The sequence below is a fragment of the Pestalotiopsis fici genome, assembly GCF_000516985.1.
Source record: "Pestalotiopsis fici W106-1 unplaced genomic scaffold PFICI_Scf_3, whole genome shotgun sequence".
Lineage (NCBI taxonomy): Eukaryota > Fungi > Ascomycota > Sordariomycetes > Amphisphaeriales > Sporocadaceae > Pestalotiopsis > Pestalotiopsis fici.
Genome location: NW_006917093.1, coordinates 1,470,329 through 1,497,521, shown reverse-complemented (window position 1 = coordinate 1,497,521; position 27,193 = coordinate 1,470,329). Strand labels below are relative to the sequence as shown.

Below are 27,193 nucleotides of genomic sequence, written 5' to 3'. Positions count from 1 at the left end.
TATAAATATCAAGAATATAAATCACGTTTAGCCGAGAACGCAAAAGTCGACCTTGTAATAATCGAGGCCCCCACAAATATCACGACCAGGACGAGAAAGTTGACCTTGTAATGAGTAAGATCCTAAATTTCGCGATCTACCAAAAGCCCCATATTGATCGGTAAGACAATACAGAACGGGCCGCCCAGTCATTTACAATAGCTTTGCATAACAAGCTGGCTAGGCGCTACTTGCTGTATTATACATTAGGTCTGACAGCAAAGGCAACAACTTCAAGGAGCCTGTATGTAATCCGTTCTTTAGAATGGATTATTCCGTATCAAGAAATTATATCTTAGACAGGATTCATTACGAGGCGTAAATCAATCAGAAGCCAATCTTGCCTCGGAGAATCGAGCAGCCCCATATGACCCGACCATAATGTACAGAATAAAATCGACTATGTGCTTCTTCAGGGATTTCGAACAATTAATTTGAAAGCGACTTATCCAACGACACTTTGCGCACCCGCGCCCAACTTTCCAGAAATTAATTACATAAGTTATGCTTTAAGTGGCATGGCTGATATGAAGGGTCAATGTTTGCAATGGGGTATAGCAAATGGTCGGGACAAGACATTGCATACTTTGCATTGAAGCGCTGTTCGAGGACGGCACGTGTTCTTGAAACAATAAAGCGCCGAATCGTTGGTCGGATGGAGAAGCCGCTGTAATCACCATGCTGACACTCGTCCAGTATGCATCCCACACTTATTTTCTGGTTCGAACGTGCCCAGAGACTGCGCAGATCATAATCCCTGTTCTCTCGGGTACATAAGTCATCTACTACGTGGTAGGTACGTAGAGACACTGCCTCGGACGAGCCTGGACAAGATCCAGGGAGGGAAGTTGCGAAATCTCGGAGAAGGCAGAGGAAGTGCTACAATTGTTTTGCGTGGGCCGTTTCAATTGGATATGATGCATCGAGACATTTGGAGAGAGAGAGTCGTAGTATGCGCGCTGTATGATTGCGGCAACCCCAATTCCGCTGGGAGTTGTGTTGCAGCATGGCAAAGGTGGGGTTACAATGAGGGGTCTTTTTTTAATTGGCGAGTGAGGCACGCATGGCATATGCAACCATAAGATCACAAAATTGTAAGATGCATCCCTCCGTGGTAAATGATCACTCTACATGCGCTTAGATTCCTCACTAGTATCCTCGGGGCTCTTGGGCCACTGGTATTGTACAGTCGCAAAGCCCGCCGCGAGTGGGCACCCATGCCAGGGGAACCGATATCTTGGTCTGCAAATGTACTGGGGGACTACTTTCCTGCGCATGAGCTAGGCTCTATTGCAATCCCGGATGCAGCCTTCTGCCATACAGGCACCTGGCACTGCCCTGGTCTCCATGATACAAACCAAGGCATCACGGAGAAACGACATTGTTTTTAAGCTCAGTCTCAGTGGGCAAACGCCCGGAAGAGACCTACCTGCAAGTGAGATCTTCATAGACCGGGTTTTCTTTATATATTTCGACTTGATGCCTTCAATCCCGTTCCTTTGTTTCTGTGTCTCAGTGTACAGTCATACCGATTTTTTTTTTATTTTTTTTTATTTTTTTGGCGTGGTTTTCGTTAGACGTATTGGCTTTAAACAGTCATTATACACTCCTGCCACTACACGCCATGGTTAAGATGAGTTTGAGGAGGGGCATTTATATCACAATGATGATTCCATCAATGCTTCTTGCAATCATCGGCACACTTGAAAGACAGATCGAACAAAATCTAATCATCGCAACTGCGTATGCTCGCTCCAGAAGACTTGAGTTGGGACGACATACAACTAACATGTGCATCTCTCAGATCATTACTTGTGTGGTTCATCTTGTTCTTTCTCTTCACTTGGTTGCACTTCTTGCAGGTCGCCAGGGACTCCATATTCTTCATGTATGTTTCCAACCCTACCTTTTCCTTCTCTCAAGCTCTTTCCTCCCTCTGCCTACCCTCTTCTATTTGTCTGCAATGATTCCGTCTAACGAAGGGGCATTCCTCCATGCAGAACCTGCGTTTACCATCTTTTATGCATCGTCACGGTAGTGGCTTTCCTCAATTCTATGCGAGCCAAAGATAGCGATACATTCTTCCTTTTTATTCCTATTGCAACACAGACTGGAATATTCTTCGGTATTGGTCTCCAAGAATGCGCTTCAGCCTTATGTTGGAGGTCCCGCGGTCTCCTTCTGTCGGTCTTGGACGCATTACAACTCCTTTTCTTAACCAATTTGAACGGACTACGAGGTCTTCTTACGGACACTGGGGGTGAACGGCTTCCCACATAAGGGTGCGGCATTATGCGTTGCCATTGATTCATTGGGCTCATCAGGTGGCTTTTGGCATTACAGGCTCATGCCCAAATCTGGCTGCTGTCAACTGCCCTTGTCTGTATCATATTCATACGATATCGAGCAAATGTATGAAAAGCTTGGTAAAATTCAATGGGAGAGAATGGTGACGAACGTTGAGGATGAAGCAGTGCCGTAGTTAGTGCGACTACTAAATCATTTAGTGCCCGCTTTCGAGATACTTCAATCAGTTTTCAGAAGCACCCTGCCACTACCTCATTTGACCTTCGGCATATATTCAAGAAGAAAGAACATTTGTGTATAGATACAGATCCCCCCCAAGGTGGTCAGTTGGAAAATGAGAGCGAGAATATTGGTTTTATGTATTGATATATAATGAGTGGAGGGATATAGGGTTTTTTTTTTTGAATAAAAATTCTGGACAAAGTGAGTGAATCCTTTTGACTCTATCAGTGTGTTGCTCAGTGCTGCGCGGGATTCAAAAACACATTCTATTCTCATGAAGCTTGGACGATGCAGAGTCAAGAGTCGATCGGCCGCTGTTTTGGTAGCATCATTCGTATACTGGAGTTTACAGGAGCGGGTAAAGGTAATTTATATGTTATGTGAATTGTGGAGGGTGGAAACAAAAAAGACAAAGCTATACTTCCTATGCACTAGCTCTAGTCAGGGGAGCTCGGCACGCTCCGCCCCGCCTTTGGAAACAGCGCTAGAAAAATGATGGAATACCACCTGCAAGTATGGGATCCCCGGTTCGGTATTACTTATACTACACTAGATACCTGAAGTATAAGTTAGCACCCTTATATCATTATTATGGAACCATTCAGGATTTGGCGCAATAATAATACAAGTGATCATTTGAAGGCTTGAAGAATGAAAAACACCAAGGTAAACAAGAATCAGATTAACATATAAATGCAAACTATTGCTTGGATACCGTTGCTTGATGCCGTGCATCCCTCTACTGCCTCAACCTTGGGTCTCTACCTACCTGCTCAGTGGCAGGTCAGCGTAAGCAAGCCCAGCTATTCTACGTACGATACCATCTACTGGTAATTCTCGTACCACTTGACAGCCAGGCACATTGCGAGGATACAATAATGATCAACAGCATTTAGAGGCGGGCTAAGATGCGGGGAAATGGTGAACTTCCTATTACGGTAGATTCATCAAGCATCGGTCACACAGGATTGGTTAATGGCGACTTGCGCGCAGAATTTAGTGCGACAGGCTTGGGTAGCGTATAAAAACCAAAACTTGACGATCTCGGCCGCTGAGTTCTCGTTTTTAATATTTCATGTACTGCCACATTCTAACTTTGGACCTTTCCTTGTGTCATTGGTTGTCTCGGCTTCAATCAAACATACGATTCGTGACAAGTGCTAAATTCGCGTTTCCAACGGGGACCACGCGAAAATGTACGAGCCATCCACGGACCGTCTGGCATCTGGTTTTTAGATTCGCCCGCTCACTTGGGCAACGGAAACTCTGCTGATCTAGAAAGTCAAAGTCGGGCAATCGTAACCCCGATCTCCGGATTATTACAAACCTTGACCATGGGAATTTGGGCGCCCGGGGAAGCTAGTGAGTGAGCTTGCCAGTTCTCTCATGAAACAGGCAAATATGCGAGAAAGTGGCATAGATACGTCATCAGAAGCCTCGTAACTGAAGCCCAGAAGAGTTGGTACAGCTCACGCATGAGGAACGATACTCGCACCTCGCCAACCAAGCAATGGAAGTCTACTCGTATAGATGCTGGTCTTGCGCATTTTGAAACCGGGACCCGGTGAGATGGGTCATGGTTAACCATATCGTTCAGCGTGCGCCAGCAATTATCACGTTCCAGAGCGATCGTCGTGTCGTGATAATCGTTCGTTAGACGGAGGCCGCCGGTTTCGTGTGTATATTCAGTATCTTGCTTGTTGACCGCGGCACCTCAAATGTCTCTGATACGCCATGGAATGCATGGGTGCCTCCTTGACCCCCAACCCAACCGCTTCACGTCACGTCACGTCTCGTCTCGTCCTAGACTGAGGAACAAAACAGAAAATCAAATGATTAAGCATAAAAGAATGCTATAATGGGCAAAAATCTCTTAGCTTGCGGTGTTGGACGGTGAGTTTAGCATCTGTGGAGAGGTACAGATTGGAGCTTCCACGGCACCATGGAATCTCCGCTTGCTTAAAAATCAAGATACTAGCACTGAGTTGCTCTCACCTGAGCCGGTGTGTGAAGGGGGAACTGAAGACGAGATGATCGAGGAAGCATTGAAAGTTGTCTGAGTTGATCTCTAGTCTACAAAAGAGAGGTGCTGAAGAGCGAACTATATACCCACGCAGGTGATCTGCGGTGGGTACTGACTACGTCAGTACGACAATTGCATTGCCCTTGTTCTTAGAATCTTTGATCCCTTCTAATTCCCGAGTGTTTCCCTCGGTACCTAGCTGCCTGCTTAGCTGTATGCAGGTACAAAATACCAGACTAGAGCGTTGTGATCCGTGCACTCAATTAAGACAGCTGGGACTTGATTGCTTGGATTTGCACCGCGAATTAGACGAGGCGATGCGCCTGCCCGGGGTCTGGAAGTACCTATGTTCTCATTTACCTCGATGCTCAGCACCTGAGTGCTGATGGTTATCCACTTCATCGTTGTGTGTCGCTGCAGAAAATACAATGGATATATACCAGATTACGAAGGGCTCACACCGTCCCTCGAGCTCCCAGCCTCTTAACTCTAGCCAAAAACCATTTGATCCGACAACATAATCAATTGTCATACTAGTAAAGGCATCTGCGTATTTTTGCTATTGATTTTGGTCGAGGCATCGCGAATTAAAGGTGTTGATGATTATATGATACGACGAACCTTTGAACGTGGCTGCTGGACAGATTGGTTGTGACCTCCTCTCCCTCGCACGGACACTTTCTGGTTGCGGCTCTAACGATCAGGGAGTGTGAATACGAACGGGACTCTTCATTTTTGAGACAAAACCATCGCATAGGTATATTAGGACCCGATCCCCGCGTCTCTCGCTCTGACTGCCGGCTCCATCTCTAAGTTTTCCAGTACAAGACGTGTACGAATCAACCATTTTCTTCCTATTATACTTTTCTATTCCCTGCGAATGATATCAAGTCTTTCGGACTCTTTCCCTTCCACTCTTTACTATTGTATTTGATTATTACATTCTCTGTGGGTGAGGAAAAGCTCCACGAGCTCCACGATTGAGCTGCAATCGATTTTCACCCTCTTTCTACTGCATAGGAATCGCACTATATTTTCAAGCTCGACCATGATCAGCTTTCAAAGGACCCTTTACCTCACGGCCATGGTGGCAGCATTTGCCTTTGTGTGTATTGACACGATTGGACTCCAAGGCGACTGTAGATCAGTCACGATGGCTGTGTAAGTATACATTCCATCTGTTGCATATAGGCCAATTACAGACACGAGGCTTACATTGAGGTCTTTCTAGGTCCGGCATTGTCTGGATCTTGTCATTTGTTGCATTCGTCTGGCTTTCCTTGGATGAGCCAGGAGCCATAATGTAAGTCCTTTTCCCTTTTCCCACATACACTTGAGCAGGCACTCATATAAAGACATTTCAACACAGACGCTGCACTTACCATGCTGTCGTCATTTCTACCACGATTCACTTTTACGAGACTTATGGCCACAACCAAAGTGATACCCTCTCAGTCCGGATGCCAGTCTATATTCAGATCGGTATCATGTTTGCAGTCAGTCTCGAGGATGCAGTGAGGAGGCTCGTATCCCAAACTCACATCATCCAACAACAGCCACCAATTCAACCTCCGCCAGTTCGCCTACGTCGTTACAACCATCTCATTCACACAAATCTATAACCGTCCGTCACCAGAGACTGACTCTGAGCAAAATCTACTGGGGTCATATATCAATACGCATACGCCGGGTGTTATTAACCTAGTCGCGACTCATATATTTCCATTCAAATCACCTCCAATTTTAGGACTCCAATCAACCTTTTCTTTCGTAGATGGCTGCTGTTGTCTCTGCTTTTAGGGACGGCATCGTTCTTTCAGGGGCTTCTTAAACTCATTCCACCTCGATATCGGTTTCAATTTGAGCCGGACGCCGATTGACGACGAAATATAAAAGACAACTCTCTCCACATACAACATAGCCAGCGACAGGGCATCAATTTATATTTTCGACTGGATTCAAAGCTGAAAAGATGCGACTCTTCTTGGTGTTTCAAATCGATTTTTCGTTTAAATGGAGTTCCACAGTTTATAGAGATTATTATACATAATGGACCGTGGTCATATAACACCACCAATTGTATCAACTACTATTTCAATACTTTCGATGACACAAGTGGTATAGCCTTCCAAGGTATAATCGATCACCGTCTGATGATTCAAATCCCAAGGAGGAGGAGATTAAGCAACCAATGAAATGTGATAATGCCAGGGCCAATCAGTCGTCACCACCCCCGTCGCGGTTTCGATCACGTCGACGAGATTTCAAGTAGCAGAGACAATCCATTTCACGACTGTCTTCAAGAACGAAGCGTTGGGTTTCCATGGGTCAGCTTTCGTATCTATGACACTGTCTCACGGTAAGGGTATCTGACAGGGTCTATTAATCGTAGGCTCCACAATCCAAGTCGGAGTCAGAAATGCCGCTATGCCACTACAACGCGATTCTCACCAGCAAAGCCATTGTTATTGAGGGGCGGCAGACGTCACTCCACTTTATTAACTTCTAGCGTATTGGGATCAAATATGATCTTGACTGTGGTGATGTTAGCAAGTTGTGCTGCGGGCCGGGCAATCTTGGCTTGTGGACGTGCAATGTCAAACTGTATAATTGCGCTTTTGAGAAGCCCATCCTCTCACACCGCCCGACGATACACCTCGACACGGGTGCAAGAGCTTCGGGATGGAACTACAGCTGGAGTTCCAAAACTGGGCTTTTTTCTCCAGGTACAATGCAGCTGCGGGGAGACCAAAGCCTGGCACCACGAGAACAGTTGCTGTCCCTCTGGATCATATAGAGTTGCGTCAGGACTCGAACCCCTCCCCCCCACTTTTCCTTCCGCTTCCTTCCTCTTCCTTCCTCTCCCTTCCTCGTTTCCTCTCACCTCAGCCCCCCGCGGGGTCCCTGGGCAACTTTGAAGCGACAACCGGCCGGTGAGGGAGAGTTTTGTGGGATCTTTCTGATTTCGAAGGGCGGGATTTTCCCCTCTGCCTTCCCTTCCTCAACTTCTGAACCTGTCTTTTCCTCTATCCACCCTGCAGAGGACGCACAGGCCAATGGGTCGCCCGACGTAATGGCAATTCACACGCATTTGCCAACCAACGTTCCTATTCCACATTAGCGTCTAACAACGGATAGACGGTCAAGACAGTCGCAGCAAACACAAGGGTCTATACACGAGTCAGCTTGCAGGGGCGTGCGCGAGTCCGGCAAGATCCAACCTGCATCGGGCATCTGAAAAAAATTACAATGAAGTGTCTTTTGAACCTGAAAATCTCTCGCGGCTTTAAGCTCCATGTACGCCCGAGAGACACTAGGTACCCATGTCACGTCCCCGGCTTTCTTTTCTACTTGACGTGCCCAAGCCATCCAATAGCGAGTACAATATGCCTCAAGAGTAGCATATGCTAGATCATGATCACAACCAAGCGCCGTAAGTGACTCAAATCCAGTTTGGGGTATGGGTCCTCACCCAGACCGCTGGGCTCCTAGGGTATACTCCAGTGTCCACAGCTCAACGTCGTTTTGATCGAAAACCTAGTCACTAAACTGGTAGATTCATTGCCTTTCGTTTCTCAATTTATTTAAGAAACGATGATGGCACATGATCTGGCTTCGTGTTGTTTCGTTGACCTTGGACAAGCCATTATAATTCACATCTTTTCTCTACTTGTACCGGCTCACTTATTCTTACTTCGGCTGGCATCAAAGATATCAGTCTGTACCTTCAATCCATCATAATGCTGCATGTGAGAAGGGGGCTTTACATCGCAATGATGATTCCTTCACTAACTATTGTGGTTGCTGGCACACTTGGGAAACAAGATGATCGAGTGCTCTCGGCCGTGACCATGTAGGCACACTCCCGACATCTCACGCATGAAGAGACGAAGCTCATATCAGTCCTTCTACAGTCCGTATATGATATGGCTTGTACTATTCGTCTTGTTTGTCTGGCTCTACTTCCTAGAGGTGGCTAGAGATTCCAAGTTTTTCATGTATGTCCGATGCCTCCCTTTTTCGAGTCATCCCTAATGACAAACTTGTTATTCAATAGGAGTTGTGTTCACCACCTCTTATGTATTGGAGTAGTAATGGCTTTCATCAACTATCTACAAGCTAGTGACGACACCACGCTCTTCCTCTGGTTACCCATCGCCATTCATGTTGGCATATTCCTCGGTGTTGGTCTCGAAGAATGCGCCTTGGTCTCACAAAGAACATTCCAGGACTTTTCGTTACTTCTATTACATTCGCTGCGGCGCTTCATATTGATTTCTCTGGACGGACTGCGACAATTACTTGTGGATGCCGAGGAGCAAGGCCTCCCCAGATAGACTCGTGCCCTTGTACTTTGCCATCTACGATGCAACTAGCAAGCGCATGGTTTTGTCGACAATATCGGCTTCATCTGTATCATATCTCTCACGTTTTCCCTGGCTATCCACTGAACCCTCAACCAGTCATCGAACTCTAGCCATATAGAGTCTGCCTCTTCAGGTGCAGTAGGACCGAGTTCGAGATATCAGATCCAATTCTTCGGAAACCAAAGGTTCCACGATTGTGACGAAGCTGCGTTGGCTAGGAATAACTCGAGAAATTGTTCGGCTGTGCGTCTTGCGATATATGATCAAAAAGTCCAAGTCCAAGTCCATTTCTCCCCTGAAAGATCGGGTGGAACACGATAGATTAGAAATAAATGTGCAAGTAGGTCAAGATAGGTAAGAGTTGTTCTTTCAAGTACAGCTTTTCATATTGGGCTCGTGTTTATAGACCGGTATATTGCTCCCTTAATGGGGCCATCCTTGACGGAGGAGATCAACCGATCAATCTGGATTGGATGTAATATTATGATATCAAATGCACACGCTAAAGCATCTTGTATATGATTCTAGTTGGGCTTTTCTCGATAGTCGTGTAAACAGGTGCAGGAAGTTTGAAATGTGACAAAATAGTGTCACAATCGATTAGGTCGAACTACTATGGCTGATAAAAGAAGTACAGAGATAGCAGAGTAGGCTGCAAACAAGCTAGACAGCAAAAAGACAATAGGGTTGTTCTTATACTAAATAAGCTACTGCTGGCTGGAGTCGCTGGACTCGGGGGGGGCCTAGCACGCCCCGCCCCGCCCCTTCCGCCACTAATGGTGGGATGTCGAATGGAGCGTGGGGGTCTTAGTCCCAACGGATTACCTACTGCATTATTATACTCTGACGATACTCAGGTACCCAGGAAAATCATGCAAAGCACTTAAGGTTAGCATAATACAGATGGTTTCTTATGGTTCACGTTATTCTGCAGCAATAAGTACGATTTGGGAAAAGTGAAGGGGGAATAAAAGGGTCAATAAGGGTGACTTGAGAGGCCCCACCGATACGTCCAATGGCCGACTTCTCATCTGCTATAGGCGGTGGCTGTGCAGGTTGATGACACGAGGTGGCGGGCGTTTGTCCAGACTGCCGCGCTGCAAAAAGTCCTAGATGGCCATGTCATGCAACTTGGGTGCGACGAAGAAATAGAGGTGACGTCAGTTTCCCTGGTATTGAATTCCCCAAAGTCCAGCACATGTGTTCAAGTCAAACAATCTTGGTCGCATATATTCAATCAATTTTTGAGATCTGCTCACCAACAGCCGCCATCCAAGTTGCTGACCAATGAGCTCACATCGCCGAAGCAGTCGTCGAGCTTACCTAGACTGTGCACTGGCTCTTTTCTCAAGACTACATACCAGGCTTGGTCTCCAGGTCACAATCCCAGCATGTGTATGCAAACAGAAGTTTCTGTGAATTTTCTTTTTTTTTTTTTTTTTTTGCGGTTTCTATATATTTTCATGCGATCTTCAGTCAAGTGTCAGTAGTCACGAGTCTACTAGCTGAAACATCACGGTGGCGATAATTGCAGAGAAGTGTTGCCTATCTACTGCGTCGCGACCAGACTTGCCGGCCGCAACCAAGCGGCATAGTAAAGGGACTGCCTAGACGCGAAAACAGACGAAGTGAGGACAACAGAATTGCATATTTTCAAGCTCTGTATATGTGGTCGTATTGGTATTGCAGCCCCACCATGCTGTGTCACGTCTGCATCCTTCCCGTAAGTCAGCAATGTCCGAACGCAGAAAAGGCTATTTGACTCGTCCGGGTGAGACGTAGTCCCAGAAAGGGAATTTAACCGTGTGTCGCGCGTGGATTAGTCTATGGTACCCTTGCAAATTGCATTGGATAAAGCGTCCCGATTGGCTGCGAAGGCACATAAGTAGTCGATGGACCTAATGGGCGGCATTGTTCGGTGGCTCGTCAGACCCGCCGGAGCCCAGGATCACGGAATGGGCTCGCTCGAGCCTTATGATCGGCTAACGCATATACACAACACTAGTAAGAAGAGAGGAAATATATACTATCGATCACATATATAGCATCGGTGGTAGTCGCTCCTTTTATACTGCACTTTGCATCTGGAATAAGTTTTTATCCTTCCTCTTCATGACCACGGGCCTTGAGGCCTATCTGACTCCTTGAGTGACGCAGAAACGTTCATATTACGTCGCTCATATTGAGAATCAAAGGATGAGAAGCGCAAAGACCAAAAAAGAGGATAAACAAGATACATCCAGCAACTAGCATTGTCTTGGTCGATACTAGGACATAATACACAGAACGACTCACGCATTGCTTCCTTCTCCTTCATCTTCAGGTTTTATTGTTTCCATCCTCGATCATGTACTGGCAAATGAATGGAGAACTTTCTTCTACTTTGATCAGTTCTCCAGCTCGTACAATGCAAAATTTACCAAAAAGACTTTACATCGCCGCGACAATACCTGCATCGGTCATCGTAGGCCTCGGCACGCTTGCAGAGCAAAGCGATCGTCTTGGTGTTGCCGTAACCACGTAAGTGCGGTCCTGATAATCTTTAAATAGAAGACATGACTGACGTGAATACTTCCTAGGCTATATGTGCTGTGGTTTGTGTTGTTTCTCGTGTTCATCTGTCTCTCCTACCTAAGGGTCTCTCAAGACTCCGACTTCCACAGGTATGTTCTTTGCATGCGTTCACCGACACTTAGATCTATCAAACACTCACGAGAAGTACTTTCTTATGTAGAATCTGTTTCTATCATCTCATCATTATTGGAGCGACGCTGGCCTTCCTCGGCTATCTTCACAATGGAAATTACAATGCCAAGATTTCCTTCCTCTGGACTCCTTTTACAATCCAAGTAGGAATACTTCTAGCCGTCGGTCTCCAGGAATGCGCTTCTGTAGTGTCTTGGAGAAATTTCCGTAGACTTCTCCTGTCTTTTCTGGATGGACTGCGGCTTCTCATGGGCGCCCAAGACGAGCATCTTCCTCTGTGAAGTACGGCTTCACAGAACGTTACAAGCTATGCTCTCGACACATCATATTTTCACCCATGTTGTTCGATATCAGCAGCTTCTCTTCTATCTTGGCGCCGTGTCATTCTCCACCATCATTTCCCCAGCCATACGTTGATGCTGCACTCCATTTTGGGCGCTGAAGCAAGGATAATGCTGTTGAGCCGCTTGCAGCTCTTCATGTTACTTTTGTCAAGCAGGATACATTCATACAAGGGTTCTAATCATGATATCATATCTTGTTAGAACCAGAACAATCAATATGACAAGTGAGAGATATGTACAATGACCACAGTTACAAGGAAAAACAGATACTCGAGCTACCTTGAAGGATAATAATCACCGACTCGGGCCAATTCGGAGAATTGCAGCTTGCCGCATCAGATTGAACAGCTTTAAGCTGGAGCTGGATCTTTTTCAATACGTGTGTATGACAGCCGATCTGTCGGGTCCTTCGCGGTCCCAACTACTGTACCGTCTTGGCCGTAGTGAGCCTGAAGCTCATGCCAGACCGTCAAAAATCAATGCCAGTCCTTGAAATCGTGATTGTAAATTCTGCAAGATCAAAAGTTCAAATATGCTGGAAGCTTATGAAGTATACACCCCCTGAGTGGGTGGCCAGCCAAAGCCTGGCTCCACGTGTGGAGGGAAACGTCATCCAGCCGACTCCGAAAGCTTTTGTCCTTGTTTCTTACTTTGCTTTCAAGCATTCAGCCACTATTGCCCACCTGTGGATGGCCCTTACTGCGTACTATATACCTAAGCTTCGCAACATGCCGGCAAGACACACCGTCCCGATTGGTAGCAGGATGGACGCTGTACAGTTCAAAAGTACACTGTACCAGAGAATCCATCCACCTCTAATCGCTGAAAACTAATGCACCATTACAATTCTTGGCTGCGTCAAACCATACTAAACCAGGGCAGAAAGACTACCAACCTGGCGCGGCGGAGTCCGAAAGACCCTGGATCGCCATAGATGCAAAGCCACGAGAATGGCCATGTGCACCCGGGTCCCACATTGCCGCGCGAAATGCGCGCGTGGGGATGGATATACTACTGCACCGATGATGCACGAAACCTCATGTGCATCGGGCAACCTACCCAGTATATTGATAGAGCTGCTGCTTTCGGGTTCTAGCTCCCACACAATATGAGTGGTGAACAGCCCAATAAGTGGTCAATAGCATCAAGCGCCCTGGATGGGTTGAGCTAACCAAGCCCCGCAAAGAGGAAGAGACCATACCATCCGAGTCAACGAGCGAGCCAATCATTACAACACACCCCTGACAAACGTGCCGTATCTTGGCGAACTCGATTGTAATGTAAAAATTGGAATAATGATCGGGAAATACTGGACATCTCACTGTCAGCAAATCCAGGGATGCTGAATCCCATCTCAAGGATCATTAACTTTTACTACTTATTTAACACATGTCCACCCGCTTTCGATCATGAATTATCTAGCAAACAGTTTCCAAACTACTCGTCTCATCATTTCTTTAATACCACTCTCTCATCTTACAGCCTTTGTCACCACAATCACCACCACCTTGCTCGATATATCACAGCCCCTGTGAAGACTCTCGTCCATCTTTACACCCAAGTATAGTCACCCGACAACATCAACTCCGATGACAACGCAAACTGAAGTTATGCTCAAGGTCACACGAGCGCTCTATGTCATATCATCAATATCTGCAATTGTCAGTGTTATAATTGGCACGCTGGGGGAACACAATGACAGTATGCTGGTCTCAGTAGCTGCGTTGGTTTGCATATCTCCCCGAAACAGGAGTTTAAACACTGATGCATTTTATACAGGTCATATTTTCTGTGGCTGGTCTTCTTTGGCACCTTCGTCTGGCTGTCCTTCCTAAAAGTGACCAAGACCTCTAGTATGGTTACGTACGTTACCCTTCAACTTTGTACTCTTGGAACCAAGGCTAAGAAAGAACGTTTCCGTAGAAATTGTATCTATCATCTCGCGTGTATTGCAGCAACCATGACCTTCTTGAGTTCTTTGCAGCCGGGCAGTAGCAACACCCTCTTCCTTTGGACACCGATCGGAATCCAAACTGGCATACTTGTAGCTGTCGGTCTTCAAGAATGTGCATCAATGGTGTCCTGGAGGAAGATTCGCGGCTTGATACTTTCAACTTTGGAGGGACTACGAGTTTTCATGGGCGCAGAGGACTCGCAACTTCCCAGATATGAAAGTGGTCAGTATGCACCGTCGCTGCCAAGCCTTGCGAATCGGAATGCACGTCAGACATTGTCGTCGCCAACGCCAGACTCCGTCACGGTATTCCAGCGCAGTATTGTCACGTCTGGCGATGGCTCTGAGGACAACCCATGGAGGTTCCATTGAAGAGGCCGACTTTGACGACCGTGGAAGAAAGCCGCTCCTCGCGTCCCATGGCGCATGGGCCCTTTGACTGGCCGTCAACGTAGGCTTGCCTGTGCGAATTGGCTTGATACTTGGGGGCACGAGCAGCAGTTCTTGGCATATATGGCTATCATAGGCTGAGCGTATAATTAGCGTTCGCTTTTATCCTTCCCCTACCTAGGCTTGTGGCTATACTAAAAGCGCTAGATACTAAATGGGGAAAGCCATTCCCTAAATCAGCAATACCAAGTGGGGTTACATGTCTTCAATCATATACCAGCCTATCCACTATCACCATTATACTGTTTATTGGAGCAATTGTGCTTATAAAGTGGCTTCACTGGCACTTATACGAACCTACAGCAGTATAAACTTGTAATGATATGGAGAAGATTAATGAGCTGGCATTATATCGAGTTAAAGGCGGTGGGCAGGTATGGGAATGCCGGGTTTTCTTCTTGAACTCTGCAACCGAGCCAAAAGCGCTAGTTAGATTGACATGTTCTTCTGCCAGTGTCAAAATACGAGCTTCAAGGCGCCCGGGAGCCCACTCATTCAACGTCAATCGTGGGGGTTGCATCAGCTCAGACAATCACGCAGATGCTCAGAAATATAATTCTCCTCCCAGAACGGTGGCGCAGGGCCAAAAATTTTCGCCCAGTAGTAAACATTCCACCCAAACATTATGCAAATGATGGTGGCTGCTGGACTCTAGGCAGCCAACTGCCAATCATCGTCAGCACTTTAAACGCGGCCCGCGGCCGAGAATGTCTTTGCGATTCAAGTGGATTGAAAAAGGATGTGGTGAGGGAAAACCTGCATGTTTAATAAGTTACACAAATTTCTAGCCCGGTCTTTGAAAACTGTTAGGACTAATTGCCACAAATGGCTGAGTTGAGAAAAAAATTGGCACAGCGTGAGAGCGAAAAAGGCTGGCACAATCATAGTGCCAAAACATTGCCGTCGGGCTGTGGTGAGCGCGAGAAAGAAAGAAACACAGAAAACTGTAGCCCTTGAAAGGTACTGACCGTCCACAAAAAACGGAACCAGGCTGTTTAATTTGACTGAACAGACAGACAACCAGCACCTCCCAGGTTCTCCGCACGAAAGAACAGACGGATAACCAGCACCTCCCAGGTTCTCCGCACGAAACTATGGCCCTACCGTGCATGAAAAATGGAGAATCATCACAGAAACGTGATTAGACCATTTGGCCTGGAGACTGATCACAGAAACGTGATTAGACCATTTGGCCCGGCCGTACAGACAGACAATAATAAGGCAGACTGCGATTTCTGGTTCCCCAGATCCATCTGGAAACTTTGCTATATGAATCCCGCACTCCCCAAGGAAAAGAAACCTTCCCACCCATGGTTCTAAACCACTTTTTCCTGACAAATTCTTTCCAATGTCATATGGCATCTTCTTGTTTTGGCAGTGATGCACCATACGGAGACATCTACAGGGCGAATATCATCTTATCCCAGTCTGGGACGTCACCAGCTACAAGCGACAAGATGGCACACCATGCGACAACAATGCTGATGTTGAGATGGGGAATCTACATCATATCGACACTCCTGGCACTAACGATTATGATTGCTGGTTCGATCGAGAGCAAAAAAGGTCAACACCGATTGATTGTTGGAGCGACGTTAGTTTCTCTTGAGGCCTCGGGTGGGAACAAACGTAACTTACATCTAGAGATACTTACCAGACCATATTTTGCATGGTTGGTTCTGCTCGTAATTTTTATTTGGCTTTGCTTCCTCGAGATTGCCAAAGTTTCCAAGTTCTTAATGTATGAAATTCTCTCTTGCCAATTATCCCTCTTATTGATCAAGGGAATCAGGGAATGGCTAACTTGATATCGAACAGAACCTGCATCTATCATCTTCTCTGTGTCGGCGCGGTATTGGGATTTCTTGGTACCCTGCGCCTTGGCGGCGACGGTTCTCTCGACTTGGCGCCTTTCGCAATCCAACTAGGAATATTCATAGCCGTCGGCCTCAAAGAATGTGTTTTGAAGTGTTCTTGGCGACAGTTTCGCGCCCTTCTCTTGTCTATGTTGGACGGCTTACGGCTGCTCATGGGCGAAGAAGATGGACGGCTCCCTTTATAAACGAATCGCAGCCTTCCACCCCTCCATTCGCCCTGCATCTCAGGAGTTTACGAATTCGGCATGAGCCTTGACCTTTCATGAAAATCAACTTCGTGTCTATTTTTCTGGCGCGACAGTGTTATTACGATAGGTGAGAGGAGAAAATCTGGGTCATTGCCCAGGGAGCAGCTGGACACTTGGAACAGGACTATAGAATAAAAGGTGGCTCAACATATGGTGGCATAGTATAACGCCAACACGGAAAATTAAAGGATTTGGTATTCAATTCAGCGGCCAGGATGAGCGGACAGCATTCTCATCGACTCAATTTTGTCAATATTTGAGCAAGTCCAGTCCGTTTGGTATTAGTTGGCCCCCCACCAAATGATTATTCCCTAGGAAATGTACTTGTTTTGAACTGAATGAACGAAGATAGGTTGACCTTGCGAGTGCACAATTGGATGCACTTCGTAAAACGCACCTGAAGAAAAAGTGCCGCTAGATGATTGCTGGAACTTTTTCTACCACCAAGTATAGCTAAATGGTGGCAATCAAAACAGATGCGCATTGAGAGTACTTTTTTTATTAACCTTTATATACTCTCCAGTCACTATAATCACTAGGACCGGAATAGCTCGGCAAACTTCGGCCTGGGGGATGGGAAATGTGGAGGTTTGGAGGAGAAGGCAGAGAAATGACGTCCGCGGTTAGCCTCGCAAAAGCGTTAGGGGTCCGGGGCTACCGCACTCTTTGTACCGAGTCAATCAATCACGAGGGGGCACTTGGGGCCCTTCTTCAGCGCGCTACTTTGCCATGCCCACATTTCCCCAGATCGCTGTCTACTTTGGTGTCGTAACAAGTTTTGTCTTGGTTTTTCCTTTGCCCTTTTTCTATTTGTTCCTTTTTTTGACATTTCAAAATAGAGTTGTCGCCGTGCATTTCAGCAGGGAAGTGAGTAGAAAGGTGATCAGATCTCGCCACTTCTCTTCGCTTACTCTCTCTTTGTTCCCGAGAAAGGCCTCAGCCGAGCCCTGTGGTTCGGAATAAGGAATCCGCCCAACCAGGAGAGCGGAATTACGCAGCTCACGCGAGCATCATAGCGAACCACCGTCTAGACCTTCCACCGCACCAAGGGGGAGCGTCCGCACAACACGCAAAGGGTGGGGAATGCCGACACAAGATGCTTCCATGTCCGATATACCCATACCAAGAGAAGGTCACGCGGACAGCATCGTCGGCAAGATGGACGGCGCCCTTAGAAAAGCTGGGGGCGTCATGACGGGCGGAGGGACGACCAGAGCCCCGGATACACCACCACAAATACCAGACGATGTCGATGCACCGGTCAAGTCGAGGACGAAGAAGCGGCCAGACAAGCACAGCATGGACTACATGATACGGTCTGGCATCGCTGGTGGACTGGCAGGTTGTGCTGTAAGTAGATCGGTCAGCCAAGTAGGCAAGACAAGAAATAGATCGCTAACAATTCCTGCTCAATTACCAGGCCAAGACGACCGTTGCGCCCCTCGACCGCGTCAAGATCCTCTTCCAGACGAGCAACCCGCAATTCGCCAAGTACCAAAATTCATGGGCCGGCTTCGCGCGGGCGGTGCGCGACATCTACGCCGGCAATGGCGTCCCAGGCCTGTTCCGGGGCCACTCAGCCACTCTGCTCAAGATCTACCCCTACGCCGCCATCAAGTTCGTCGCCTACGAGCAATTCCGCGCCTTCATGATCACCTCGCCAGCCCAGGAGACGTGGTGGCGCCGCTTCTTCGCTGGTGCCCAGGCAGGTGTCACCTCTGTCTTTTTCACCTACCCGCTCGAGGTCATTCGCGTCCGCCTGGCTTTTGAGACCAAGCATAGGAGCTCCTCGCTTGCTGCCATTTGCAAGAAGATATACCACGAACAACCCACCAACGGCGCAGCGGCAGCAGCAGCAGCAAGGTCAGCGACCGCCACATCGACCTCGGCAACGGCCACAGCCACCGCGAGCGCCGTGCAGGCAGCTGTGACGCCCCATTCCGGTCTCATAAATTTCTACCGCGGCTTCTCGACAACCATCCTCGGCATGGTCCCCTACGCCGGCATGTCGTTCCTGACGCACGACACGGCCGGCGACCTGTTCCGCCACCCCTCGATCCGCGAGTACACGACACTCCCGCAACCCGCGGGCGCCCCCACCGACAAGCCGGCGCCGCTGCGCGCGTGGGCCGAGCTGACGGCCGGCGGCATCTCGGGTGCCGTCTCGCAGACGGTCTCGTATCCGCTCGAGGTGATTCGGCGGCGCATGCAAGTTAGCGGTGCAGTGGGCGACGGTCACCGTCTGCGCATTGGCGAGACGGCTGGTCTCATTTTCAAGGAGCGCGGATTCCCCGGCTTCTTTGTCGGACTGACCATTGGGTACATGAAGGTCGTTCCCATGGTAGCCGTCAGCTTTTACACGTACGAGAGGATGAAGACGCTATTTGGCATTTAAGAGATGGTGACGACTAGAGAAGGCCTTTTCGGGGAACAAGGGCAAGGCAGAGGGAGAAAGATTCAAAGACGGAGCGTCGCAATAGGTCGAAGATACCATCTGCAAAGTCGATACTAGAGGAGAAAAGCTTTCATGACGACAACGCATGGGCTACTGGAGTTTCTGGCGTTTGATCTTTTATTTTCTCATTTGGGTCGAATGATGAATTCATGGGGGTTTGAAATATATACAGACCTTGGATAGCAACAGACGACGAGCATTCGCCTCTTTGATATGTGGGCCTTCTCAAAGAAGAAGGGTCATGGAGTGGGCACGGAATGCTGGGGAGTTTTCATACTAGAGGCGGCTGACTTTTGAACATCAACTACTGGGGCATTGCATAGCAAGGGCGTGGTTGTAGATTGTGGGTGGTGCAACAAGTCTGGTCACTGTCTAGTCCATATGCTATTTGTTAGCAAATAGATATACGCTGATCACATAAGTCTCAACTGTACGGAAGGTCAAAGTGACATTTGTATTTATAACCTTAATTTCTTGTCACCAAAAGCTTACAGGATTTCTTCTTTTTGCATTCGATCTGACATATTGGACTATATACAGAACGGAAATTGATTAAACATTGTTCAAGCCACCTGGTCAGGGGTTTTGATTGGTAATTGGGTTTCGTTGCCCCTGTTTGCGCCAAAAGTTGGATTTGAATTCGAGCCGTTGCGCCGGTTTATATGCTTGGTGAAAAGCAAAGAAAAGTGAGTGAGACTGAACCCGCTATCATGAATAAGGTTATTCCATTAAATCATTGTGCCGCTAGCACAGAGACATCAATCCGCCTTGATAGCCCTACTCATAGTGTTAGCCATGTACAGTCTCGATTCTATACATGAGAGGAAAACTTACCCATAAATTCTCCTCACAAAAGCGTACGCGGTCAGGAAACCGACGGTACCAGTGAGCAGGCCGTAGACGCAGCAGCCCATGAAGCTGTAGGTGAAGAACAGCATGGAGCTGACAAAGCCCGAGATGTGCAGCTTGGCAAAGTAGTACCACACGCAGTACAAGAAGATCCACACAGCGCTTCCACCTCCAACCATGAAGGACTGCCACCACCAATGGTAGTTCTCGGAGCAAAGCTGAACATAGACCGTCACAACCGTGACTTCGGCAATGGTCAAAACCAGTATGACAACCACTACAGCCAAGAACCCGAAAACATAATAGTATCCGCTCTTATCTTGCCACATAGACTGGAAGACGAAGAGCAGCTCGATGAAGATGACGGCGAATGGGATAAGTCCAGAAAGCAAGATTGCCTGAAGGCTCTTGATGTACCAAGCCTGCTGGGGAATCTGTCGAGGAATGGCACTCGTCTTGGTAGGGTGTTCCCATGCTCCCGCTTTGACATAGCCGTACCATGAGCCTACATATACCAGAGGGACCTGGATGCAGAGCCATAGCAACAAGATAGCGACCAAAGTGCCAAAGGGAATAGCTGTGCTTGAAGCCTGAGCCCAGACGAAGAGGTTCAGAACGAAAATGAGGCCAAAAAGCAGACCAGGGAACAGCATGGCGGTGATGAGTGAGTTTTTGCCAAAGTGCTGTCCGTCAAAGCTCTTGTAGACTCTGGCCGAAAAATAGCCAGAGAAGAGACCGGCAAAGACAAAAAGACCGACACCCGAGCTGATGAAGCCACCCCGGAAGCTCGGGTTCAGGATACCGAAGGCGCTGAGCAAGACCAAACCAATGGCCATAAACAGGAGCTGCATGCCGGATCCTACGAGGGGAGCAAGAATATATCCGTATGCAGGCTTGCGGAACACATCGGCATGGAGAAGTTTCCATCCAGTAACGTCTTCGAGACCTTCGTCTTCGGAAGAGAGGTCATCCTCCATTTCCATCTTGCCCTCTGGATCCAACAATCCCAGGCCGGTACCCTTTTCCAAGCGCGGAGAGAGAAGCCCTGTTTTACGACCTCGCTTGACGCGCAATTTTCCGTCCTCAGCCAAAGCCTCCTTGTAGCCCTTGATGTCGGTGCGAATAGTCTTGGCCAGAATCATGAGAACAACACCAGTCAAGAGACCGCAAATGATCAAGGAGTTGACAATGGCTAACCAGTGGATCTTGGAACCCTCTTCCTGGTTTACAAAGTACAAATCCCATCGCCTATTCCACTCAACCGAGTCGTCCTCGCGCCAGTACACGGAATACGTGTATGGAATTGATAGCGTGGCATCGTCATCGGCTTCTTCATCCTCGGGATAATACGAAGAGTCCGGATACTGTTGAGCAAAGTTTGTCGTCTTGTTCGGGGTAATGTAGAGCTCAAAATGCTCATCAATGTTGTGAAGGTCGGCCGGACATCCGTCCTCTCGCTTGTCTCCATCTCCAATGCTCTTGGTGTAGACCTCGAAACCGACCACAACCTTGCCACCGCGGTCTCCATCACGGCCGGGGGCCTTTCGCCACCGAATGACAATCGTGTGGTGGTTGTTCAAATAGTAGCGAGGCTTGCTTGAGGTGTAATCAACATAGCCAAGCTTGAAGCCGGCAGCATAGTACTTCTTGGTCTTGTCGACAGTGACAAAGCTAGTAGCGCCTGGAAGGTTATCAACGATCCATTCGACCACGTACCCATCCTTGACCAGCTCCTTGGCCTTCTTGAGATCCTTTCGGCTAATCTCCTGGTTGCAGAGAAAGTTGCACTCGCTGTCTTGACCAACAGTTAGATCAATGTCCGAGGTAATGATGCGGTCGCCCCGCAAGACCTCGCCGAGGTTCAATGATATGCTCTGTCCACTCAACAGTCCTCCGGCCGAGTGCTTCCCAGTAGGAGGACAGACGAACGGCAGATCATAGTAGGCGTATTGAAGCTGCGTGTTGTCGGAGTAGACCTTGTTCACCAACAAAGGTATTTGTTCGTTGTCTTTATAGCTCTTGACCGACCAGCCTGTGCATGGAAATCCCAAATGTCAGACATTTAAAATCACACCATTGCGTTGACTTCGGTAACGTCGGGTTAGACGGGCACTTACCAGGAATGTAGAATGCTTGCGCTTGTGAGAAGACGAGTGAAGACAGGAGCCATTTCAGGCCTGCCTTGGCGAAGATGCCCATTGTTCACAATACTACTGTACTTGCTTTGGGCGGTCTTCACAAACCATCAAAAAAGAAGAAGAGATAAGTTGAGGGTCCAAAAAAGGTACCTGCGACTGAGCGTCTCTGCTCGGTGCTATCCCAATTGTTATCAGAGTTTAGCGGCTTGGTGCTATTATGCGTTCGTTCCACAAATAGTTGCAGACAGGGCGGTGGTGGTTGCTGCTTATTAGTAGTACAGGACTACAGCTGCTATCAATGATCGACAGCGGCAGCTAGCGGGTGTGCGCAGTGTCAAAGGATGCAAATGTCTGAGGCTCAGACGTTGGGCGGAGAGCTTAGCAGTCTCGGTGATCGAGGTCGTATGGTCTTGGGTTTTGGGTAAGCCGAACGGAGCCACGCGCAGCAGGATGACGGACGAAGTGGGCGCACGTTCAAGCGTTGCAAGTTGTTTCGTTGGGCAAACGAGTGGAATCGGTACGGAGTACCCGGAAGATGGACAATTTGGAGTAGAGGAGCAAGGTGTCGTCAGAAGTTTAGAATGCCAGCGATGACAGACAGCGCTGAGTAGGGCAAAAGAGGACGAAGATCAGTCGGAATGACACGCTTCAAAAGTCCAATGGGTGAGGGCGAAAGTGGAAGCTGGCCGCTCAGATGGGATGCGATGTGGGTTAAGTAAGAAGCGAGCTGACGCGCGTAATCCGTTACGGAGCGATTTCAGTTCAGGACCACTCAATCAACGGCGTGGCTTTTTTTGGTCCCTTTCCAAAGGTTCAGATCGCCCAAGCGTCGGGAATAGGTACAGTCGAAGGGAAGTATTAGGGGGGGTTTTCGACGACTGCCAGTACAACATAAACAAACTCAAGAATGAGCTGATCTGGAGGATTTGTCGGTAAGATGGTGGAAAGAAGAAAGAAAAAAGGAGAAAAAAGAGACCATTTTCTTGTTATGCAGAGAAGCAATTCACAGTGCAGGATGCAAAGTCACCTAATTAATAAGGTTGATTGCCGGGAGCCAGCGCGAGCTAAGGTAAGGACAGAAAGGAAATCCGTCCCAAGGTCCCCGTATTTCCTCGGCTAGGGGGTCGCCCAAATGCTGCAAATGCAAGACAGCGAGTCCACAGAAATGCAGAAGCGGGTCCAGAATGGGGGGTGCATGGGGGGGATGGGGAAAACAGAACAGCCTCGATCGTTCGCTGGAGACGAGCATTTAATGAAGACCCCGGACACACTGATCACAACGCGCACTGAGACCAGCAAACGCCCTGAAGATGCACACCCGCTATCACTTATCGTCGGCTTCTTCCATCCTGATCTCAGCACCGCGACCGATCTGCATACTGCCTGTGGTACCTAGGTATGTATACTAAGGGACAGCTAATTAACAGTACACGTGTATGTGCTACGAACTAACTTGCCCCGGGGGATTATCCATTCTTCGTCCACTCGGGTCAAGAAGACTATCGAAGCGCCAATAATAGAAGCGCTTATGGATGAGCACCGCGCAATGCTTCTCTCGGTAATTTCCAATCTCCAAGATGTCAACCACCCAGGACCCGTCAAAATCCGTCGAGAGAGTTGGGGACTTTTTTTTACTGTAGCAGTGGTACATGCCCTCCTTTGGAAAATCTCCTCAAGCGCTGCGACCACATCGCAATCAATCCGTAATCCGTCATGGGCGCCGTCCCGTCCTCCAGAGCCGCCGGCATCTGCAGCTTGATCAATCCTTATTCGATACAACTGACCATGGATTGCGCGTGGGAGGGTGGGCTCAAGAAGCTTAACGCCCAGGGCCCCCCGGGGAATATCCTGCTGCTTCTGCCGTCTCTCGTGGCGAGTGCTGCACTCCAACTGCAGTGGCTTTTTTTCCCTTGAGCACGATGAGTGCCGGCTATTGCTCAGAAGCTGTCGCATGCTCGAGCCGTTACGTACGCACGCATATTGCAGCAACATTAGCATCACCGTGCGTCACATATGTCTGTCTGGCGGGCGCATTCCTCGTGGGCCAGTCATTCAGTCCATGTGCCGACCTGCTGCTTTGGAGTATAATCCCGCAATGATGTATGACTGGTCATTGACAAACTAGATAATCATCTTGGCATCTTACAATCTTGGTCTACCTGGGTAGCAATCGACGATAATCATCTCGCCCCAAGAGGAGGATGCACCTCGTATCTGCACTAGGCCAACACCGAACGCTGCAGGGAAGTTGTTTGACTGTACCCACATTGAATGGCAGATTGACCAGGTTTATTCGGTACGGAAAAGTGAGCACGCGACCAAATGCCTAGGAGACCCGCCGGCGAGTATACTAATGGTATCAAACCTCACTTCTCGATGATTCCTTATTCTCGCCGAAAACCACATTTTAAACGACAAGTCGTTTCCTCCCATTCCATTCACCAATTCATCTACTCTTTGCTCGTGGTACCAGTTATGGCATACTTGCTTTTGGACCGAATCCAAGGACCATACTTGTAGAACACGTACGGGACCGGGACTGCAAAAATATCGCGTCAACATTGGTTTGCTTCTTCCATATCCCCGCAATCCTAATCTCCATACACCGGGGGATTCATTGGTCAATCAATCACTTACCCATTGCTGCACTGATGCATGCAAGAATTGTACAAGTGTACGCGACCCCAAGATTCCGATAAAAGGGAATCGAGGCAGGTATCATACCGCCACTCGCCATGTATCTTATCATCGTAACACTGGCCAGAGCGCTAGCCGAGTATGACTCGTACGAGTCAATGATATACTGATAACTAGTGATGAACACGCAAAGGATTCCTAGGAATACCATTGTCAGCAGATTCATTTTTTTTTATCACGAATGAAGCAAGACAGTCGCATCGAGTATTGGGAAATCATCTCACCGTAACCAAACAGGACACCTGCTATCAATGGGCTCCAGATTGAAATGTCTGGTCTCGCAGTCCAACCCATCCAGAACAGAGAGATTGGAATCGCAAACGCACCGCCAAGCATACTGAACCACAGTCTAAACTCTGGTGGCAGCCGATCTCCCCCTTGCTCTTGGATCTTGCGCAAGTCATTCTGTGCCCATCTGTATATGATAGGAACCATGAACGAAGCGCAAAAGATTCCGACTACAATGCCCAGGAAACACAGGCCCGTAATTCCTTGTGAGACTCCATACGTCTCTCCAAACACATAGTTATAGCCGTCCAAGAATCCAAAGAGGACGATATAGACGACTGTCAGGTAAAGAGCAAACAGCATGATAATCGGCTCGCGCGCTGTCAGCAGAAATGGGCGCCACAGAGAATGCTGTAGCCGGTGCAAGAAGGATTCCTTTCTGATTTCAATCTCGGCGCGATACCGGTCCTCTCCCGTGATGTCGCGAAGGTGGGTTGCCTTCCACTTCAGCAAAGTAGGAGGATAAGTCTCGGGCTGGAAGAGAATGACAATGCTCAGCACAAGGCCCGACATAATCAGCGTGATCCATTCCGTCCATCGCCAACTGACAAGCGGCGACGAAGCAATCCAGCCACCAATGACTGGACCCAGCACGGGACCGGTGAAAGAGGCATTTGCAAAGATGGGAAAAGACCATGTGCGCTCCATCGGCCGCCAAAGGTCGGAAAGACTACCCCCGGCACACACCAACGGGGTGGCACCAAAGACACCCGCAATGAACCGGAATGCCAGCCATGCTCCCAGGTTTGGGGCCAAGCCGGCGGCCATGATAAAGATCATGTAGAGTATCAAGGTGCCAATGTAGACGGGATTCCGTCCCACAGTCTCTGAAAAGGGGCCGGCCACTAGTGCTCCGGCGCCGAACCCGACGAGGAACAAGCCCGTGCCGAGCGAGGCAACAACCTCGCTGACACCAAACTCTCGAGCCGCCTCTGGAATGGCCGACGAGTCAATGGAAGACGCAATACCCACGACGCAACCAATGGCCGCCAAGATCAGCGTACACTTGAGCCGAGTGGCAAAGGACCAATTGTGCGGGTCGAGCGGATCGTCATCACCCTCGTATCCCACTACAAAGACGTTGCCGTCCCCGCCCTCCTTGGTGTTGCGTTGGCGTACATTGATGCCAGTCAATCGCCGTCCCAGCCGGGTGCCCTCGGTAACTTGCGTCGTGAGCTGAGCGAGGGAGGCATCGGAGTTGCTCTCTTGACGGGAGAGCCCATCTCCGTTACTCCCTTCTCCTGCGTCTCCATGGCCATCCTCGTCCTCATGATCGGACTCGGAAGGTCGATAGCGCGGCTCGATCTCTTCCTGTGGACGATTCGTGGCAGCCATGGTCTGGTCAACTTGGCGGGGCACGCTCATATCATTGCGTTCAGTCAACTCGCCGGGACGATACCCGTGAGGCGCGTGGAGATGGTCAGATGGGTGGCATGGATACTCTCGACCTTCGGCGCGAGCTCCGCGTTCCAGGTCTCCCTGAGTATCTACGCCGCACCCTGGCGCCAGTGAGAAGCTGCCTCTGACGAGGGTCTGATCATCATCGTGCTTTTCTGATGTGTTTTCGAGTGCTCGTTTGCGCTCCAACTGCGCCTTGACGGCGTGTCTGAATCTCTTGTACTGCAGAAAAGATTGCATATTTATATACGGAAGCAACGGAATCTTACAACAAGGTGGCCCTCAATCAAAACCAATATCACACATGGCCTACTTATATACAATGCGAAAAGGCAGAACAAACATTTCACTCATGGTAGGCTCAAATTATAGGCACTGACTCATCGCCCATGTGTGGCATGTCATATTATATAGCGCCATGCCGAGTAGCGAAAACACTCGGCATCTGCGGAAATAAGAAACATTTCCACAGGTTCTAGGAACAATATTCAGCCTCTACTCGCAGTCTTTGTCGGCCTTATGTGGTAAAGCCCGAGCCCTATTATCGCCGTTGAGATGCTCTGGCAGCCACCCATAGTAGGCAAATAACCCGCGTTTAGTTGACGTTGACGATATATTAAAGTCTAGCCTAGACATGCAGGTAGTTGACGGTTGTCGGCACTTTCTTCCATTAGAGTTCGGCTTAACGGATACTCCAAGGCAAGCTCGTCTCTGTCGAATACTAATCACGTGTTATACCGATTTCGAGTAGTTGGAGGTCAGTTGTAATAGCTAAGCAAATCGATAAAGGAGATAAAAGAGAGAAAGAAAAAAAAATAAAGAGAGAAAAAC

At 48.5% G+C, this 27,193-nt stretch overlaps 5 protein-coding genes across 5 annotated transcripts; 3 read left to right on the top strand and 2 right to left on the bottom strand.

Moving 5' to 3' along the window:
* Positions 1-11,365: 11,365 nt before the first annotated feature.
* On the top strand, positions 11,366-11,945 carry PFICI_04599 (uncharacterized protein; the record flags this gene model as incomplete). Its single annotated transcript, XM_007833180.1, has 3 exons — positions 11,366-11,478; positions 11,538-11,621; positions 11,693-11,945. The coding sequence occupies 3 exons, from the start codon at positions 11,366-11,368 to the stop codon at positions 11,943-11,945; spliced, it is 450 nt and encodes a 149-aa protein (XP_007831371.1).
* Positions 11,946-13,968: 2,023 nt separating this feature from the next.
* On the top strand, positions 13,969-14,334 carry PFICI_04598 (uncharacterized protein; the record flags this gene model as incomplete). The annotated part of the gene is made up of 1 exon (XM_007833179.1): positions 13,969-14,334. The coding sequence occupies one exon, from the start codon at positions 13,969-13,971 to the stop codon at positions 14,332-14,334; it is 366 nt and encodes a 121-aa protein (XP_007831370.1).
* Positions 14,335-17,641: 3,307 nt separating this feature from the next.
* On the top strand, positions 17,642-18,932 carry PFICI_04597 (uncharacterized protein; the record flags this gene model as incomplete). Its single annotated transcript, XM_007833178.1, has 2 exons — positions 17,642-17,887; positions 17,958-18,932. 2 exons carry the CDS (start codon positions 17,642-17,644, stop codon positions 18,930-18,932), a joined length of 1,221 nt encoding a protein of 406 aa, XP_007831369.1.
* Positions 18,933-19,822: 890 nt separating this feature from the next.
* Positions 19,823-22,040, bottom strand: PFICI_04596 (uncharacterized protein; the record flags this gene model as incomplete). The annotated part of the gene is made up of 2 exons (XM_007833177.1): positions 19,823-21,873; positions 21,959-22,040. The coding sequence occupies 2 exons, from the start codon at positions 22,038-22,040 to the stop codon at positions 19,823-19,825; spliced, it is 2,133 nt and encodes a 710-aa protein (XP_007831368.1).
* A 2,389-nt stretch (positions 22,041-24,429) lies between these two features.
* PFICI_04595 (uncharacterized protein) lies at positions 24,430-26,602 on the bottom strand (the record flags this gene model as incomplete). The annotated part of the gene is made up of 3 exons (XM_007833176.1): positions 24,430-24,518; positions 24,617-24,814; positions 24,901-26,602. 3 exons carry the CDS (start codon positions 26,600-26,602, stop codon positions 24,430-24,432), a joined length of 1,989 nt encoding a protein of 662 aa, XP_007831367.1.
* Positions 26,603-27,193: the final 591 nt, after the last annotated feature.